This window comes from Callithrix jacchus, chromosome 9 (assembly GCF_049354715.1).
Source record: "Callithrix jacchus isolate 240 chromosome 9, calJac240_pri, whole genome shotgun sequence".
Lineage (NCBI taxonomy): Eukaryota > Metazoa > Chordata > Mammalia > Primates > Cebidae > Callithrix > Callithrix jacchus.
In genome coordinates this window covers 39869670-39888664 of record NC_133510.1, presented here as the reverse complement: position 1 = coordinate 39888664, position 18995 = coordinate 39869670, and the positions used below count along the sequence as shown (strand labels likewise).

The 18995-nt window shown below is 44.3% G+C and overlaps 1 protein-coding gene, 1 long non-coding RNA gene and 1 other non-coding gene across 11 annotated transcripts in view; 1 reads left to right on the top strand and 2 right to left on the bottom strand.

Annotated features, from left to right (window-relative positions):
* The window catches only part of DENND5B (DENN domain containing 5B), a 212760-nt gene extending 211714 nt beyond the window's left edge, over positions 1-1046 (bottom strand). For all 7 annotated transcript variants that reach the window (XM_035255863.3, XM_035255865.3, XM_035255867.3 and 4 more), the window contains exon 1: positions 738-1046. In XM_035255863.3, coding sequence (XP_035111754.3) covers positions 738-864 — 127 coding nt within the window. In that variant the 5' untranslated portion in view covers positions 865-1046. The remainder of the gene's footprint in view (positions 1-737) is intronic.
* The window catches only part of LOC144577882 (uncharacterized), a 35904-nt gene continuing 17047 nt past the window's right edge, over positions 139-18995 (top strand). For 2 of the 3 annotated variants that reach the window (XR_013522713.1, XR_013522714.1), the window contains exon 1: positions 139-407. This is a non-coding gene — a long non-coding RNA (uncharacterized LOC144577882). The remainder of the gene's footprint in view (positions 408-18995) is intronic. The other variant, XR_013522715.1, reaches the window with a different exon arrangement.
* LOC144577894 (U5 spliceosomal RNA) lies at positions 4447-4557 on the bottom strand. Its single transcript, XR_013522744.1, has one exon. It is a non-coding gene; the product is annotated as a U5 spliceosomal RNA (small nuclear RNA).

Here is an 18995-nt window from a genome sequence, read left to right as displayed (position 1 = left end):
AACACACGGTGCACCCAACTGAGTTTAAACTCGGGAACAGTGTAGGCAGTGTCAACATAGCGCGGTGCTAGGTCCCGAGCGTCCAAAGGTCCCCGCCAGCTCCCCAGACGCAACCAAATCCACAGGATTCCAAAAGGTGACTTGGCCGGCATCGCAGAGCCGGAGGCGGCGCAGAGGAGAGTCCAGGATGAAGCCCGACCGGCCCCAGCCAGCCCCGCGCACGCTCGCACTGCTACCCGCGCCTCCGCGGATGCTACCCGCGGCTGGAGCCGAGCCGGGTCCGACTCCCCCTCCCCCGAAGAGGCCAGAGCGCGGCGTCACGTGCGGGGCCGAAACTTCGCGGCCCGGGCGGGGAGGCAGGCGGGTAAGAGACAGGCGCCGCGGCCGGGTGGCAGCCCGCACGCCCGGTGAGTCACAGGCCGCCTCCGCGTGCGACTACGGGCAAAGGGGCCGGCGTCCCAGGCGGGGGCCGTGCCCTTGGGGCCACCCCCGCGCCCGTTATTAATAACTCTGCGCCCGGAGGCGAAAGCCCCGGGTGGGCGCAGCCGCACAGCCCGCATGCGGAATAAATAACAATGTCATTAAATCGCGCCCGAGCGCCCGTTCGGCCAGAGAGCGACGGGGGGGCGCCGCCGGGAGCTGACTTTGTCTGGAGCCCGCACCCCGCCTCCCGCGCGTCCCCGCAGCGTCCCCCGCGCCCCTGAAGGGACCCCGCGCCGCTGCAGCTCTGGCCTTACCCGCCAGCTCGTCAGGCTCCAGCCCGCTGTCCGCGTCGATCCCGCACAGCACGAAGTAGTGCGCGAAGCGGCAGGCGGCCGGGGAGGAGCCCGAGCCCGGGCCAGGCGTCGCGCCGCTCCCGCTCATCCCGGCCGCGCTGCTGCAGTGGCCGCCACCGCCGCCGCCCGAAACGGCTTTCTGTGGAGGCTGCCGCCACCGCTCCGGCTGCGGTCTCTGCTCCCGCTGCGGTCTCTGCTCCCGCCCTAGGGCGACACCGGCGCGCCCATAGCCGCGCAGCTGCCGCTCACCGCCGCAGCCTGCCTCCTCTCTCCGAGCGGGGGAAGCGGCCGCGGGCTCGCGCGCGGCGGGTCCAGAGCCCGACCAGGTGGGGGAGGGGCGCCGGGGGAGTGTCGGCCTGAGAGGCCCGCGCCGCCGCAGCTGCGCTCGCGAGCTGAGAACCGCCGCGTCTGGCGCCCGCGGGTCAGCTGAGCGGCGCTCGGGTTGTGGGAGCGCAGGGCGGGCGGGGGCGCCGAGGTTCGGCGCGTGCGATGGCGAGGGGTGGGGGGCGCGCTCGCGAAGCGCGGGAGCGCGCGCTTCTGCCGGGAGCGCGCACCCAGCGGGCATGGAGGCCAATCCTGATGCGGGGCCGCCTTGGTGCCCGCCGGCCCCGGCTGCGGCTTCGAGGGCGATCCTGCACACACCCCCTCCTCGCCCTGGCCAGCCGATAAGAGGGCTAGCCTCAGTCTAGGGAACAGTCTTCTAAAGGGGATGTAACCCATCCTAATTTTTCTTAATGCAGCTTTGGGGAAGGTGAACAGCCGCTCTGAGATCATTTCGCATAACGGTCTGAACCATCGTCTTTTAAACTGTGACCTGTGCCGGGGGTGCCTGTCTCACTTAAGGCCCTTCCTTCCCGCAGCCCTCGCCCCATTTACAGGCCATCCATCCTCAGTGACTTGGTGACAAGTCAACGATGAGGGGGAAAAACACAATACAACTCAATAGCCACAAAGCCTTGAGACTTCTAGGAGTGCAGTCAGCAACCCCCGCCTTCTGTCATTTATCATGACATTTTCCAGGTCAGTGTAAACAGCCAAGGCGCTCCAGTTCCACAGCCCTGGGCCCATCCGATGTTATCGGCTCTCCCCACTGGTATAATCGGAGGCTAACGCAACAGGAATTAGACCCTGAACTCTGCTCGTCAGAAGGGCACAGCTTTCTTGCCCTGTTCAGCTCTATTTTTTTCTTTTTACATTTTTTTTTTTTTTTTTTTTTTTTTTTTTTGCTTCTTTGGAAGGAGCTCGACAACCCTTTCTTTCTTTCTTTCTTTCTTTTTTTTAAAGAAAACTGGCCCGGGCGCGGTGGCTCACGCCTGTAATCCCAGCACTTTGGGAGGCCGAGGCAGGTGGATCACGAGGTCAAGAGATCGAGACCATCCTGGTCAACATGGTGAAACCCTGTCTCTACTAAAAATACAAAAAATTAGCTGGGCATGGTGGCACATGCCTGTAATCCCAGCTACTCAGGAGGCTGAGGCAGTAGAATTGCCTGAACCCAGGAGGCGGAGGTTGCGGTGAGCCGAGATGGGGCCATTGCACTCCAGGCTGGGTAACAAGAGCGAAACTCCGTCTCAAAAAGAAAGAAAGAAAGAAAGAAAGAAAACTGGCTGGGCTCAGTGGCTCACACCTGTAAGCCCAACACTGGAGAGCCCAGGTGGGAAGATTACAGGAGATCAGGAGTTCAAGACCAGCCTGGGCAATATATGGAGACTCTGTCTCCATCTAAGCAAATATAAAATTTATTTATTTAATTTTTTTTTGGTGGGGCAAGGACTCTAGCTCTGTCACCAGGCTGGAGTGCAGCGGTGCAACCTCAGCTCGCTGCAACCTCACAGTCGTGGGTTCAAGGGATTCTCCTGTTTCAGCCTCCCACATAGCTGGAATTGCAGATCCGCACTATCACGCCCAGCTAATTTTTGTATTTTTAGTAGAGATGGGGTTTCACCATGCTGGCCAGGATGGTCTCTATCTCCTGACCTCGTGATCCACCCACCTCCGCCTCCCAAAGTGCTGGGATTACAGGCGTGAGCCTCTGCACCTGGCCTAAAATTTTTTTTGAGAGACAGGGTCTCACTATATGGCCCAGGCTGCTCTGAAACTCCTGGGCTCAAGCGATCCTCCTGCCTTGGATTCCCAAAGTGCTGGGATTACAGGCATGAGCTAGTGCCCTGGCCATGTAAGTAAAAATAAAACTTAAAAAATAGAAAACTGAATCTAGTTCATCTCCACATCTCCTTCTACACCACTCCCTGGTTTCTTCTTTGGGGATCTGGGGTATCAACCACTGATAATATACACAAGCAAACCTTCCAGAGAGGTTGTCTGAAAGAACCTCAATTATTTGACTGAATAATGTTCTTCTTGGAAGATACATGTACATGCATACCATCATTTAATGTATCTTGTGTCTTCACTTTCTCTCTCTCTTCAGTTTTGAAATAGAAGAGGCTGGCCGTGGTGGCTCAGGCCTGTAATCCCAGCACTTTGAGAGACCAGGGTAGAAGGAACACTTGAGTCCAGGAATTCAAGACCAGCCTGGCCAACATAGTGAGACCTTGTCTCTGTAAAAGATAAAATGAAGCAGGGTGCAATGGCTTAAGCCTGTAATCCCAGCACTTTGGGACACCAAGGTGAGAGAATCAGTTGAGGTCAGGAGTTCAAGACCAGCCTGGCCTAGTTTTTAGTGAAACTCCATCTCTACTAAAAAAATAAATAAATAATTTTTAATTAATCAATAAAATAAAATATAAGAAGAATCAGAAAATCAGAGTGAGCCACAGTCTGGATAATTGACCTTTCGCTCCTATTGCACCCTGTATTTCTTCAAAACACGTGTAATGGCTTTTCTGTGTCTTCTTAGCTGTGCTGTAAACTCCACAGAGCCAGAGTTGGACTCTGTGGTTCTTTGCTTTTCTGGTGTCTAGCAAAACTCTGGTCCCACCTGCCCCTCAATTTATATTTGAGTGATGAAACGATGGTTATCTAGATAACAACAGGTTGTTGATGCTACTAGGAAAATATACAACCTTTAACATCTGTAACTTTTTTTTTTTTTTTTTTGAGACGGAGTTTCGCTCTTGTTACTCAGGCTGGAGTGCAATGGTGCCATCTCGGCTCACCGCAACCTCCGCCTCCTGGGTTCAGGCAATTCTCCTGACTCACCCTCCTGAGTAGCTGGGATTACAGGTATGCGCCACCATGCCCAGCTAATTTTTTGTATTTTTAGTAGAGACGGGGTTTCACCATGTTGACCAGGATGGTCTCGATCTCTTGACCTCGTGATCCACCCGCCTTGGCCTCCCAAAGTGCTGGGATTACAGGCATGAGCCACCGAACATCTGTAACATTTAAAAAAAAAAAAAAAAGCCCCAGGGCAGGCATGGTGACTCACGCCTGTAATCCCAGCACTTTGGGAGGCCAAGGGGAGAGGGAGCAGATCACCTGAGGTCAGGAGTTCAAGACCAGACTGGCCAACATGGTGAAACCCTGTCTCTACTAAAAATACAAAAATTTGCCAGGTATGGTGGCAAGCACCTGTAGTGCCAGCTACTCGGGAGGCTGAGGCAGGAGAATGGCTTGAACCCAGGAGGCAGATGTTGTAGTGAGCCAAGATCACATCACTGCACTCCAACCTGGGCAGCAGAGAAAGACTCCATCTCAAAAGAAAACAAACAAGCAAAAACAAAAGCAAAGAACTTGGTCAAAAACTCAGAATTGTTCCTTTCCACAGAAATCTTTAGTAAAAGAAAAAGATGCATACGACCTGAAGAGAAACGAGTGTATGTAACCTGATTGTGAATATGTTAATTACTTTTATACAATATTGCTCTTCCTCATGTAGACAGTACTGAAATGCACAAAATGTCACTAGTAAGGAAGGAAGTGCCTGGCTACCTGTTTCTCCTATCTTTGGCGGTAGCTTCTTACAGAATGTTAGATTCCAAGCTAATCAAACAAACAGTAAAAAAATGATTTACTGTTTGCACTAGCCAAGAAACATGTTATTTAAAAAAAATTTTTTTGAACAGTAACTGATTTATGAGCTTGTACGCCCCACATTAATAGTTTTAAGGTGAAAGAAAAAAAAACTAAAAGAGAAAAAAAACAAAAAAAAATTTTTAAGGTGAAAAAAATTGAATCCCTAACTAACAATGCATGCAATTAAAATATACTAATCTCATAAAAATAGAATTCCTAAACTCTTTTCTAAAGCTTTTAAGAGAATAGTCACACATTATAAAATTAAACACTGATTTGAAAATATCCATATACTTTTCTAATTATCACTTCAGGATGACACTGTGTAAGTATATTCTGCATTAAGCTACAGTGAAACCAAGTAGGAAAGATACTCATGAATTAGCTATGTATCATTGTATGCAGATTATCCTCTAAAATAATGAGGTAGATATAAATTAGCTAAGGGAACAAAAATCTGAGCAATGATCTGCTATCTCCAAAGGACTCACTGGTAAAGCCTCAAATGGACAGCATGACATGCTTGGGATAGCTGAGCCCGGCCATAGTCTGCAAAAGTGGAGGAATGAGAGATTGACAGCACTGCTAAGCTGGTGGCAAATGGTGGCTCTGACTACTAGTAAAATGTGGCTGGAGTATGGTGGTGAAGAATGGTGTTGACAAAGATTGTCGTAGCATCAGAAGAGGAAAATAACCTCTCCCCTCCTTAACACAATTTAAATATTTTGGAGAGTCCACCCTCCCTCACCATATTGCTACTTCTCAATCCATTACAGCCCTCTTTTTTTGGGAGTAGGCAGGTCACTCACCCAGGCTGGAGAGCAGTGGCACAATCTCAGCTCACTGCAGCCTGCACCTCCCTGGCTCAAGCAAACTTCCCACCTCAGCCTCCTGAATATCTGGGATCACCCACAGGTGTGTGCCACCACACCCAGCTAGTTTTTTGTATTTCTTGGTAGAGACAGGGTTTTACCCTATTGCCCAGGCTGGTCTCAAACCCCTGGGCTCAAGTGATACACCTGCCTCAGTCTTCCAAAATGCTGGGATTACAGGTGTGAGCCACCTTAGAATCCCCTTTTACCCCTTGTTTTTGTTAACCACTTTTTACTTACTACCTATAAGACAATCTGCTTAATGTTACTCTAGCTTTAATTTCCTTATTTGTCCAGTGGGGATCAAAATTAAATTATTGTAAAGTTTGAAGGTAATTGTACATATAGATAGAGTGCTTAGCACAGTTCCTAGCACACAGAAAGTATTCAATATATGTAAGGCATTGTTTCTGTGTGCCAAACACTGAGCTAAACATTTTAACATGCTATATCTCATTATTTTGTTTTTCATTTTTTGGGGTTTTTTTGATACAGGGTATCTCTCTCTTGCTCAGGCTGGAGTGCAGTGGTGTGATTTTTTTGAAAGTAGTAACAGGCACTTAGGTAACCAAAGTATAGAGCTTCTTTGGTGAATCTTCATCCTCATTACGTTTTCTTAACAACTGCACAGGGATGCAGGATAGGACATTTCTTAATACTTTTGTCCAGACAACATTGTTGGGCCTGGTATCAATGCACACATCTGTAGTTCCCATGTCTTTCATGGCAAATTTCCACATCTTGTTGAATACTTGAGGTCACCAGCTTGTTGATGATAGAACTGTATTTCTTCTTGCCACCCTTCTTTGCGGGAGGCATTCTGAGGGGCCCAAGTTGGAAAGGAAGAGTGTGAGGGGATTGTGGGAAAAGGGCAGTGGTGCAAATATAGCTCACTGCAGCCTCCATCTTCCAGACTCAAGTGATCTTCTCAACTCAGCCACCCTAGAAGCTGCAACTACAGGCACATACCACCATGCCTGGCTAATTATTTATTTTAGGTTTTGAGACAAGGTCTCACTCTGCCACCTAGGCTGAAGTGCTGTGGCACAATCACGGCTCACTGGAGCCTCCACTTCCTGGGCTCAAACAATCCTCCCACCTTTCAGCCAGTACTCCCACCTGAGTACCAGAACCACAAGCATAAGCTACCATGCTGGGCTTAATGTTTGTATTTTTTGTAAAGTCAGGGTTTCACCATGTTGGGCAGGCTGGTCTTAAATTCCTAGGCTCAAGTGATCTGCTGGCCTTGGCCTCCCAAACTGCTGGGATTACAGGTGTGAGCCATCACGCCCGGCCAATTTTTTTATTTTTATTTTTAGTAGAGATGGGGTCTCCATACATTGCCCAGGCTAGTCTTGAATTCCTAAACCCAAATGATCCTCCTGCCTTGGACTCCTAAAGTGCTGGGATTACAGGCATGAGCTACCGCGCCCAGTCATGAAAATCAGTCCAAGAGGACCAGCACTTCTTGCGTAGCACTTCACAATACAACAGGTCATGATCACTTATAATCAAATAGGGCCAATGGAGATATGGAGACCCTAGTTCCAGGCCCACTCAGTGAGTGTGATACTGAGAGGGGCATAGGGGTTTGGGGTCACTGAGCCTGTGCTGTGTTGACAAGAGAAGTTCAATGTGGCAGTCAAACTTTGCATCCGGATTGGGCCACAATCTCTAGACGGCATCTACACAGTCAGCAAAAGGGGCCTAAGATTTAGTTGTTGCAAATGGTGACAGAAAGGAGCATCCAAGGCACCTGGCATTCAGAAGTCCAGGGAAGCAGGGCCAGGCACAGTGGCTCACACCTATAATCCCAGAACTTTGGAAGGCTGAGATCAGGAGTTTGAGACCAGCCTGACCAACATGGCAAAATCCCATCTCTATTAAAAATACAATAATTAGCCAGGCATGGTGGCACACACCTGTAACCCCAGCTACTTGTCTGAGATAGGAGAATTGCTTGAATCCAGGAGGTAGAGGTTGCAGTGAACTGAGATTGTGCCACTGCACTCCAGCTTGGGAGACAGAGTGAGACTCTGTCTCCAAATATTAAATAAAATAAAAATTCCAGGCTGGTGTGGTGGCTCACGCCTATAATCCGTCACTTTGGGAAACCAAGGCAGGCAGACAACCTGAGGTCAGGAGTTCGAGACCAGCATGACCAACATGGAGAAGCCCCATCTCTACTAAAAATACAAAATTAGCCGGGCATGGTGGTGCATGCCTGTAATCCCAGCTACTCAGGAGGCTGAGGCAGGAGAATCGCTTGAACTCAGGAAGTGGAGGTTGCAGTGAGCTGAGATCGCACCATTGCGTTTCAGCCTGGGCAACAAGAGTGAAACTTTGTCTCAAAAGAATGATGATAACAATTATAAAATAAAATTCCAGAAAAGCAGCCTCAGAAAGTCTATCAAGGAGTCACAGATTCTCCAGTTGGAATAAGAAGTCAAGAGGATATAGTAGGTTGAATTGTGTCCCCAAAAAGGTGTGTCCAAGTCCTAATCCCTGGTATCTTACCTGTGAATGTGATCTTATTCAGAAATAAAACCTTTGCAGATGTAATTGTGGATCTCATCTTGAGATCCTTAATGCAGGGCGATTATAGCTGAGTGGGCCCTAAACCCAATGACTGGTGTCCTTATAAGAAAAGGGAGATTTGAGATACTGCGACACACAGGTGGGAAAGATCATGTGAAGACACAGACAGAGCTTGGAATGTTGTTGCCACAAGCTAAGGAGTGCCAAGTGTTGCCAGCAGACACCAGAAGGTAGGAGAAAGGGAGGGAATGGACTCTCCCCAGGGGCCTCCAGAAGGAATCAGCCCTGACACCTTGGTTTTAGCCTTGTGGCATCGAAAACTGTGAGAAAATTAATTTCTGTTCTTTAAACCACCATGTTTGTGGTAACTGGTTGCAGCAGCCCTAGTAAATTAATACAGAGGGGAACCTGCAAGGGCCCAGTCTGAAAAAGGAACTGGAGACCTAGGTAGATTACCAGCAGGGAACCCAAGGGTTCCTGGAGAGAGGAACTCGCATGTAAGGTAGAAGCTTGATTCTAATGACCTAGGCACAATGACAAAGTCTAAATTAAAAAGGCATGGACAGGACTTGGTAAAAGGTCTAGATTTGAAGCAGAAAATGGGGCAGGGATAGGCCTAAAAATCAATATCAAGTGTCTCCATCTACGAGAAGGCAAAGCTCGAAAGAGACCAGAAGCTAAAACAGGATAGTGTTTTGTTTTTTTTTTGTTGTTGTTTTTTAAATATAGATGAAGTCTCGCTGTATTGCCCAGCCTGGTCTCAAACTTGTGGGCTCAAGCAATCCTACCACCTCAGCCTCCCAAAGTGCTGGGAATACAGGTGTGAGCTGCCACACCCAGCAGGTTATAAAACGTCAATCAACAACTTCCTCTTTTTTCCCTAAGATTGGAACCAATTGAGAAATTGGAACCAATTGAGAAATAAGATATAGGATGCCAACAGATGGAGAAAAAGCTCTATTATTAAATATAGCCTCTGTTAATGCAAAAGCTGGCTGGGCGTGGTGGCGGAGGTTGTGGTAAGCGAAGACAGTACCACTGCACCCCAGCCTGGGCGACAGAGCGAGATTCCCTCTCACAAAGCTAAAGCTGATCCGAAGAAACAGCAGATCTGTAAGCATATCTGTGGCCGAGAAGATTTGCTGCATTACTTTCCATCCCTCCAATCTTCTCTTCCTGCTGACCAAACCCTAACTCAGGCCACAGAAGGGGATATTTGAATATGCAGAGCATCTACATTTAGTTCAGTATTCCTGTCCCATGTAAGCCCCAGGTGGAAATGAAACAGAAGACTCATCAATGCTTGCTGACTTTAATTAGATCAACACCATCCAGTGGAGAAATAAAGACCATCAGTACTTTGCTAACTCAGCAAGCAGGGGAGGGGCGAAATAGGGGCCAACAGTGTTATTGTAGAAGTCCCTCTACATGGAAACATGAGGCAAGAGGAAAGAAAGTTCTTCCCTAATAGGTGGCTGTTTAATAGAATCCATCCCCTCCTCCTTCACTGTGTAGTGTTCATGTTGTTCAGATGGGATTGGGCTTACACCTAGCTCTAGGGTGAGTCTTTGTGAACCTGTGCTCCTTCTAAGAGTTACTGAGTCAGGGATGAACAATTATCCTAAGCTGGTCTAATTAGGATGAGGTTCAGAACTTTTGTTTCATAGTTGGAGAGAGGAACATCCTCTTCTCACCTTGGGTGTAAATAGGATATATACAGTCACTAAATTACTGGTAGCCTTAAGAGGAAAGCCAGGACAAGGATGAAGCCAATATACAGAATGGAGCAGAGCCAAGGATATCACTGAAAAGTAGATTATATGATGAACTCTGGCTCAAATCATAGAGTAAGCCTACTCAGTATCTGGAATTTGTCAGTAAATGTGAGCCAATGCATTCCTTTTATTGTTTCAACCAATTTGAGCTATTTTCTTTAACTTGCAACCAAAAGTTTACTCTCAAAATAAGGGAATGGTCTCTAAGATCCCTTCCAGTTAAAAAAAAAAACAAACTTATAAATCTAAAAGAAAAGAAATATATAATTCTATATTCTAGAAGAAGTCCCAGAACTATCTCTTTTTCTTTTTTAGACAGTCTTGCTCCCTTGCCCAGGCTACAATGGCATGATCTTGGCTCTCTGCAATCTGCACCTCCCAGGTTCAAGCGATTCTTCTTCCTCAGCCTCCCGAGTAGCTGGGACCACAGGCGCGTGCCACCATGGCTGGCTAATTTTTGTATTTTTAGCAGAGACAGATTTTCACCATGCTGGCTAGGATGGTCTTGAACTCCCAACCTCAGGCGATCTGCTCACCTCAGCCTCCCAAAGTGCTGGATTACAGGCATGGACCACCGCACCTGGCCGAACTATTTCTTCTTTTTTTTGAGATGGGAGTCTTGCTCTGTCTCCAGGCTGGAGTGCAGTGGCACCATCTAGGCTCACTGCAACATATGCCTCCTGGGTTCAAGAGGTTCTTCCGCCTCGGCCTCCCAGAATGCTGGAATTACAGGCATGAGCCACTGCGCCTGGCCACGAACTATCTCTTAAGGTTGTGACAGTGATCTGCACTAGAGCTTCAGGCAGCTAAGATAGGCTCTCCTGGAAATCAGTCCATAAGATGAGGAAGAAATTTTAGCAGCCTTCCGCAGAAGGTATTTTCCTGGGTTGGCTAGATTCCTTGTCATTAAACCAAAATCAAGAGTATATGAACAGCAATTTAAATGCAGATTTTCTGTCAAAATTTAGAATACTCATACCCTCTGATTCATTAATTCTGCATCTCAAAATTTCTCCTACAGAAATATGCAAGTAAAGAATATGTGTACAACAACATCCCCTGAAACATTGCTCATTATATTTAAAAAGTGGAAACAATAGGAAATAGGAAGTAGTTAGCTGGGTGTGGTGGCTCACATCTGTAATTCCAGCATTTTAGGAAGCCAGAGGTTCCTTTGAGCCCAGGAGTTCAAGACCAGTCTGGGCAACATGATGAAACTCTGCCTCTATTAAAAATAAAAAGTAAAAAATATTTTTAAATTATATTATTCCTTTAAGAAAGGAAGTGGCTAAATAGATTCTGGTATATCTATACAATGCATGCTAAGAATGAGGTTGCACTGATGGAAAACAACATCTAATATATGGCTGAATGTAAAAGGCAAGAAAAATGGCTGGGTGTGGTGGCACACACCTGTAATCCCAGCACTTTGGGAGGCTGAGGTGGGTGGATCAATTGAGGTCAGGAGCTCAAGACCAGCCTGGCCAACATGGTGAAACTTCATCTCTATTAAAAATACAAAAAAATTCTCTGGGCTTAGTGGTGCCTGCCTATAGTTCCAGATACTCGGGAGGCTGAGGCAGGAGAATCACTTGAATCCTGGAGGTGGAGGTTGCAGTGAGCCGAGATCATGCACTGCACTCCAACCTGGGCAACAGAGTGGGACTCCATCTCAAAAAAACAAATTGCAAGAAAATAAAAATTCATAGTTCCTATTTTTGTGTTAAAAATAAACTGCATATGTGTTTGTGCATGAAAACATCTGAACAGCTTCTACTTGTTATTTTTCATATTTCTATATTCTTAAAAATTGACAACAGACATCTGTATATTTTTGTAATTCAAAAACCTTTCTTTTTTAAGTCTGTGTGTATTTCTGTGAGAAAAAATGATCAGCATTGTGAATTATGGCTATTCTTATATAAATCACTCAAACTGGTAACTATTAGAATGACTTATTGAGACTAATTCAAATAACTATACATATATGCATATATATACATGCATGTATGAGCATTCATTAATTACACAACAATTCTTATAATGCCTATTATATACCAAGGATATATCAATGAATAAAATCCTAGTGATACATAATGCTGCACATATATAGATTCAAAATAGTCTGAAGAGTATAAATAACTGTGAATATTGAAAGGATTAGCCAGGTGTGATGGTATGTGCCTATAACCCCAGCTACTTAGGAGGCTGGGGTGGGAAGATTGCTTGAGCTGAGGAGTTGCAGGTGGAAGTGAGCTATGATCACACCACTGCACTCTAGCCTGAGTGACAGAGCAGAGACCTTGTCTCTAAAAAAATAAAAATAAAAAAGAGAAATGAAACAAAGTATGCATAATTTTCAATCATCAAAAAAATTTAATTTGGCTACTCAGTGATGAACTTGATTTGATGTTACAAATTTGTAATCTTTCTCAATTCCATCTAAAAACCTTAAGGTTGAAAACACTCCATTGGGTAGCCCACTGAATAAAACTATCAGTCTTGATCTGAGTATATTTTGGATCCAGCATCTTTAAACCCTGGCCACATGCCAGATATTGAACCTGAGTTCTCTGTTCCAGACTTTACATGCAATTGCACTCTCGCTCTCTCTCTCTCTGTCTTTCTGAGATGGAGTCTCGCTTTGTCACCCAGGCTGGAGTGCAGGGGTGCAATCTCAGCTCACTGCAACTTCCACCTACCAGGCTCAAGTGATTCTCCTGCTTTAGCCTCCTTCATAGCTAGGATTATGGGTGCCTGCCACCACACCCTGCTACATACGATTTCTCTCGTTTTTTTTGTTTTTTTTTTTTGAGACATGGTCTCGCTCCATCATCCAGGCTAGAGTGCAGTGGTTCTATCACGGCTCACTGCAGCCTCCACCTCCCAGGTTCAAGTGATCCTCTCACTCAGCCTCCCAAGTAGCTGGATCACAGGCATGTGCCAGCACACCCAGCTAATTTTTGTGTTTGGTTTGTTATTTGTAGAGACTGAGTTTCACCATGTTGCTCAGGTTGGTCTCAAACTCCTGAACTCAAGTGATCTGCCTGCCTCAGCCTCATAAAGTGTTGGGATTACAGGTGTGAGTTATGGAGGCTGGCCTTCACATACAATTTCTAACACCTCTTTTAAACCACATAAATCTCACTCATCTATTCTTTCCCACTTTGAATTCATAGGCACTTGTAACTGGTCTCACATATTTAGTATTGAAATATTATTCCAGGTATATTAATTGTTTTAGTCTGTTTGGGCTGCTATGACAAAATGCCATAAACTGAGTGGCTTATAAACAACAGAAATTTGTTTACTGTAGTCTGGAGGCTGGGTAGTCCAAGGTGCCAGCAAATTCATTGTCTGATGAAGGCCAGTTTCCTGGATGATAAATGACACCTTCTTACTGTGTCCTCACATGGTGAAAGAAAAGAGCTAGCTCTCTTGGGATCTCTTTTATAAAGACACTAATCCCATTGATAAGGTCCTTGCCTTCATGACCTAATCATCTCCCAAAGGCCCTACCTCCTAATGCCTCACATTGGGGGTTAGGACTGCAACATGTGCATTTAGGGAAGACACAAACATTCAGACAATAGCATTAATCCTTTCTTCCTCCTTGTGCAGCTAAGAGCTTCCGGAGGTGGGGAGCTGTTTTCTCTCTCACATTCACACATCACACAGTTTATACTTTCAGAAAATTGATTGACTAAATGCATCCCTCAGCCTCCCAAACAAAGATAGTATATCTACTCTAAAAATAGAACACAGATCCTCTGTGCTTTTTAGTCACAATCAGTATGACTGCTCATAAGGCAATTATTTTAAGTTTAGCAATATAGTCATAATCTCATCATTCAATTAGGTTTGAAATCTTAGAAACCTCAGGATGTTTATTTCCCTTAGCTCCCTTCTAAGCAAACATCATCCTCCAAGCCTAGATCCCCCTCCACAGGCATCATTTATAGGAAACAATGTTAGCTTACATAATAGTTTTTGGAAAATGTTTTGGAAAGTACCAATTCTGTTTTAGGAAAACTATGGACTCTCCCTCCTCTCTCTTAAGAATTCTTCTCCTGTGACTATTTCCTTTAACTTCAGACTCAAACAATGATTAAAGATGGCAAGTAAAATGCCAGGAGAAAAGCCTATTTAATTGTACTGTTGGAATGATTGTTCCTGACTTCTAGCTTGCCTGTTGTATTTTGGGGGAAAGGAAAAAAATTAATATCGGACTCAAACAATCTCCAAATGAGTCAAAATTATAATCTGGTGAGTGCCTATTTAAAGTAACAGAATCCAAGGCAACATAAGAGGCTTAATTTTGGCTAAGCATGTTATTACCTAAGAATAGGAGAGAGCATTATCTAGTAGTGAAAAGCCAGGAGCATGAATCAACCACTTTAGATTTATACTCGCCTTTAGAGTTTGAGATGGATGAAATAACTTTATGTCCCTGTGTTTAGTTTTTCTATCCTTAATATACAAGCAAACTCTCTATCATTTGGCAAAATTGTTGTCTATCTAAGCTGGAAAAAACATCAAGCTCCTCAAACAGGTTGATTAGTAAATAAATGGCCCAAAACAAAAAGGTGATCTCAGTTTTTACTTTTTAAATTGACATAAAATTGTATGTATTTACTGTGTATGACATGTTTTGAAGTACATATACATGGTATAATGACTAAATCTAGCTAACATATGCATTACGTCTAATCTCAATTTAAATTGAAGCAATCATATTTTTCTTTTTCTTTATTTCTTTTTTTTTTTTTTTTTTGAGATGGAGTCTCCCTCTGTCACCCAGGCTGGAGTGCAGTGACAAGATCTTGGCTCACTGCAACCTCCACCTCCTGGGTTCAAATGATTCTCCTGCCTCAGCCTCCCCAAGTAACTGGGACTACAGGCACATGCCACCATGTCCAGCTAATTGTTTTGTATTTTTAGCAGAGATGAGGTTTCATCATGTTGGCCAGGCTGGTCTTGAACTCTTGGTCTCAGGTAATCTGCCCAATTCAGCCTCCCAAAGTGCTGGGATTACAGGCATGAGCCATCACACCCGGCCATATTTTTCTTTTTCTATTTTCAATTTTAAAGAATACATTAAGTAGAGACAGGGTCTCACCATGTTGTCCAGGCTGGTCTCAAACTCCTGGGCTCAGGTAATCCTCCTGCCTCTGCCTCCCAAAGTGCTGGAATTATACACGGCCACTGCACCTGGCCCATATTTTTCAAAAGTGAAATTTTGCAGGCACCTGTAGTCCCAGCTACTCAGGAGGCTGAGGTGGGAGGATTCCTTGAGTCCAGGAGTTCAAATCCAGCCTGACAACATTGCAAAACCCCATCTCACAAAGAAAAAAAGGCCGGGCACGGTGGCTCACACCTGTAATTTCAGCACTTTGGGAGGCCGAGGCAGGCGGATCACCTGAGGTCAGGATTTCAAGACCAGCCTAGCCAACGTGGTGAAACCCTGTCTCTACTAAAAATACAAAAATTAGCTAGGCATGGTGGTGGGTGCCTATGATCCCAGCTACTTGGGAGGCTGAGGCAGGAGAATCACTTGAACCTGGGAGGTGGAGGGTACAGTGAGCTGAGATCACGTCATTGCCCTCCAGCCTGGGCAACAGGAGTGAAACTCCATCTCCAAAAAATGTGATTTTCTTCACATTTTCTTTTACTTAGCTTACTTTATTGCAAGAATACAGTATATAACACATATAACCTACAAAATATGTGTTAATTGACTGTTTATGTTAGCCATAAGGCTTGTGCTCTACTACAGGTTATTAGTAGTTAAGTTTAAGGGGAGTCAAAAGTTAAATGCAAATTTTCTGCTTGAGGAAAGGTCAGTGCCCCTAATCCCCATGTTGAATGTTCAAGAGTCAACTGTGATTCAAGCTATACATTTTAATTTTTTTTTCTTACACTAGTAAATACCAGACTGAGAGGACTGAAGGTTTAACACATTTCAAATATCTTCGCTTGGTCTCCTTAGCTTTTATAACCATTACTAAATGTATGGTTCTTTGTGATTAAATTATTATTATATATGTGATATGAAATAGACTACTGAGCTGGGCATAGTTTCTTATGCCTGTAATCCTAGCAACTCAAGAGACTGAAGCCAGAGGATCACTTGGGGCCAGGAGTTTGAGACCAGCCTGGGCAACATAGTGAGAACCCATCTCAACAACAAAAAAAATACAAAATCTAGCCAGTTTTGGTGGCATGTACCTATAGTCCCAGCTACCTGAAGGCTGAGATGGGAGGGTTGTGGAGCCTGGAAGGTCAAGGCTGCAGTGAGCCATGATTATGCCACTGCACTCTAGCCTGGGGGTTCAGAGTGAGACTTTGTCTCAAAAAAATAAAAAATACATAATAATACATAAAAATGAAAAATAGAGGTGAATAGAGAAAATAATAGGTAACTCTCAGACATACATTTTGAAATTTTAAGTTATTAAGAACATAAAATTCAAAACAAAGAACATGAAATTCAAGCTTAGAATGCCCACTTAAGCCTTTTTATAAATTCCCTTTCTACAAATCCATAATAGTTATCTATAAACTGAAGCCATTATAATTACCTGAAAAGAGTGAAGAATATCTTACTCAGGGATATATACTATATAAGGTATAGCTAGAAATTTTAAAATATGGTGGAGCTACCTTTTCAACATTGTTGGGTAAAAAGTGAGTTCTGGAGACACCTCTAAGATAACAAATGGCCAGATTACAATAAAGAAATAAGACAATAACAGAATTTAAAATGTTTAACTTTCAAAAAGTTACTGAAAAATGGAAAGCTTATAAGGTTAATATCTGAATGTAGGCACTAAAATATTGTCTGTCTTGTAATGTATTTTAAAATATTATCACTGGCTACAGTGTAGCTACACAAACATAGCAATTAATGTGACAGCAGTTGAGTGTTGAGGCCAAATTAGTGCGAGTTATTTATTCTCATTGCTAAGATTGGAAGTGTATAGGAGGCACCCAGAAGCTACTATAAAAGAGGTTATGGTTAAGTACACACTACTTTTTATATTCATCTTGAAATGTACAATTTCACAAAAGTCTTTCAAGAAAAGCAACCCTAAAGCAAGCAAAAGAAAACAACTGCAGTCTTGTGTCTGTTTTTGAACAAACCTCAAATAACTATTGAGATTTTTTCTTAAACTTTTTGTTATAGAAATTTCCAAATACACACAAAATAGAAAGAACAGAATAATGAGGCCCCATATATCTATTACCCAGATTCAACATTTATCAACATCTGGCCAATCTATTTCATTTACAACCCCACTGCTCTCAGCTCCTTCATACTAGATTATTTAAAAGCAACTGTTGGTCAGGACATGGTGGCTCATGCCTGTAATCCCATCACTTGAGGTCAAGAGTTGGAGACCACCCTGGCAAATATGGTGAAACCCTGTCTCTCCTAAAAATACAAAAATTCATGAGGCGTGGTGGTGTATGCCTATAATCCTGGGAGGCTGAGGCAGGAGAATTGCTTGAACCCAGGAGGTGGCAATTGCAGTGAGCCGAGATCGAGCCACTGCAATACAGCCTGGGTAACAGTGCGAGACTCCATCTCAAAAAAAAGAAAGAAAGAAATTACAAAATTTAACATTGAAATAGAAAAGTAAATTTAAAAATCAACTGTCAGGCCGGCATGGTCGCTCATATCTGTAATCCCAGCACTTTGGGAGGTCAAGGCGGGCAGATTACTGAAGTCAGGAGTTTGAGACCAGCTTGGCCAACATGGTGAAACCCTATTTCTACTAAAAATACAAAAATTAGCCAGGCATGGTGGCAGGGGCCTGTAATGCCAGCTACTGGGAGGCTGAGGCAGGAGAATTGCTTGTACCTGGGAGGCAGAGCTTGCAGTGAGCCCAGATGGTGCCAGCATGACTGTGTCTTAAAAAAAAAAAAAGAAAGAAAGAAAAGAAAAAAGAAAAACAAAACAAAAAAACCCAACTGTCAGATATCATATCAGGTCATTCCACCAGAAAATACTGTAGTATGTATATCTAAGAGTTAAGACTGTTTTTGTTTTTTAAAGCACAATCAGAATTCCAGTGTCACATCTAGAAAGTATGAACCCCTTATTATCACATAATATACAGTCAGTAATATTAAAAGTCTTACTGGTCAGGAATGGTGGGTCACGCATGCAATCCCAGCACTTTAGGAGGTCTAGGTGGGCGGATCACTTGAGCCTAGGAGTTCAAGACCAGCCTGGGTGACCCCATCTCTACAAAAAAAATTTTAAATACAAATTTTAAAAAGTCTTACTTATAGTCACATAGCTTAGATAATACTCAGTAGTAATAGAAAATATTTTCAGATTGAACTACATAGGAATCTAAATTTCTGACATTATTTGACCTAGGAGAAACCTAGGTCAAATCCTGCACTGTGTCAGGTCCAGTTGCTTTTAGCCAGCTTGGCCCACACCCTGTTTTTCATGGTCTTATCAGTCCCAGTTTATGCAGCTACTTCAACAGTTTCCTTTTGCTAGTCATGTGAAACTACAGCCTGGAATTTTCTATTCTCTTTGGACCACACTATGTTATTCCTATCTCAAGAGAAACCAGGAGAGAGAGATAGCCAAATTCCCAAACAGGCCAGTTAATCTTCAAGAGTCACAGCAATGAAGTTCCCTCTACTTTAATCTTTTTACACACAAAAAAAGTAGCCCCAAGAAACCTGATGTTACCTATCAGTTATTTTTCTATTGATCTGTCTCCTTGTCTCGCCTTATAAGAGAAGTCACTTTGAAACAATGGATGTACTCTTTGCTTCTTTTTTTTTTCTGATAGAGAGTCTTGGTGTCATCCAGGCTGTAGTGTAGTGGTGCCATCTCCGTTTACTGCAACCTTCACCTCATGGCCTCCACAGTGATCCGCCCACGTCAGCCTCCCGAGTAGCTGGGATTACAGGCATGGGCCACCACACTGGGCTAATTTTTGTAGTATTTAGTAGAGATAGGGTTTCAGCATGTTGCCCAGGCTGGTCTTAAACTCCTTACCTTAAGTGATCTACCCTTCTGGGCCTCC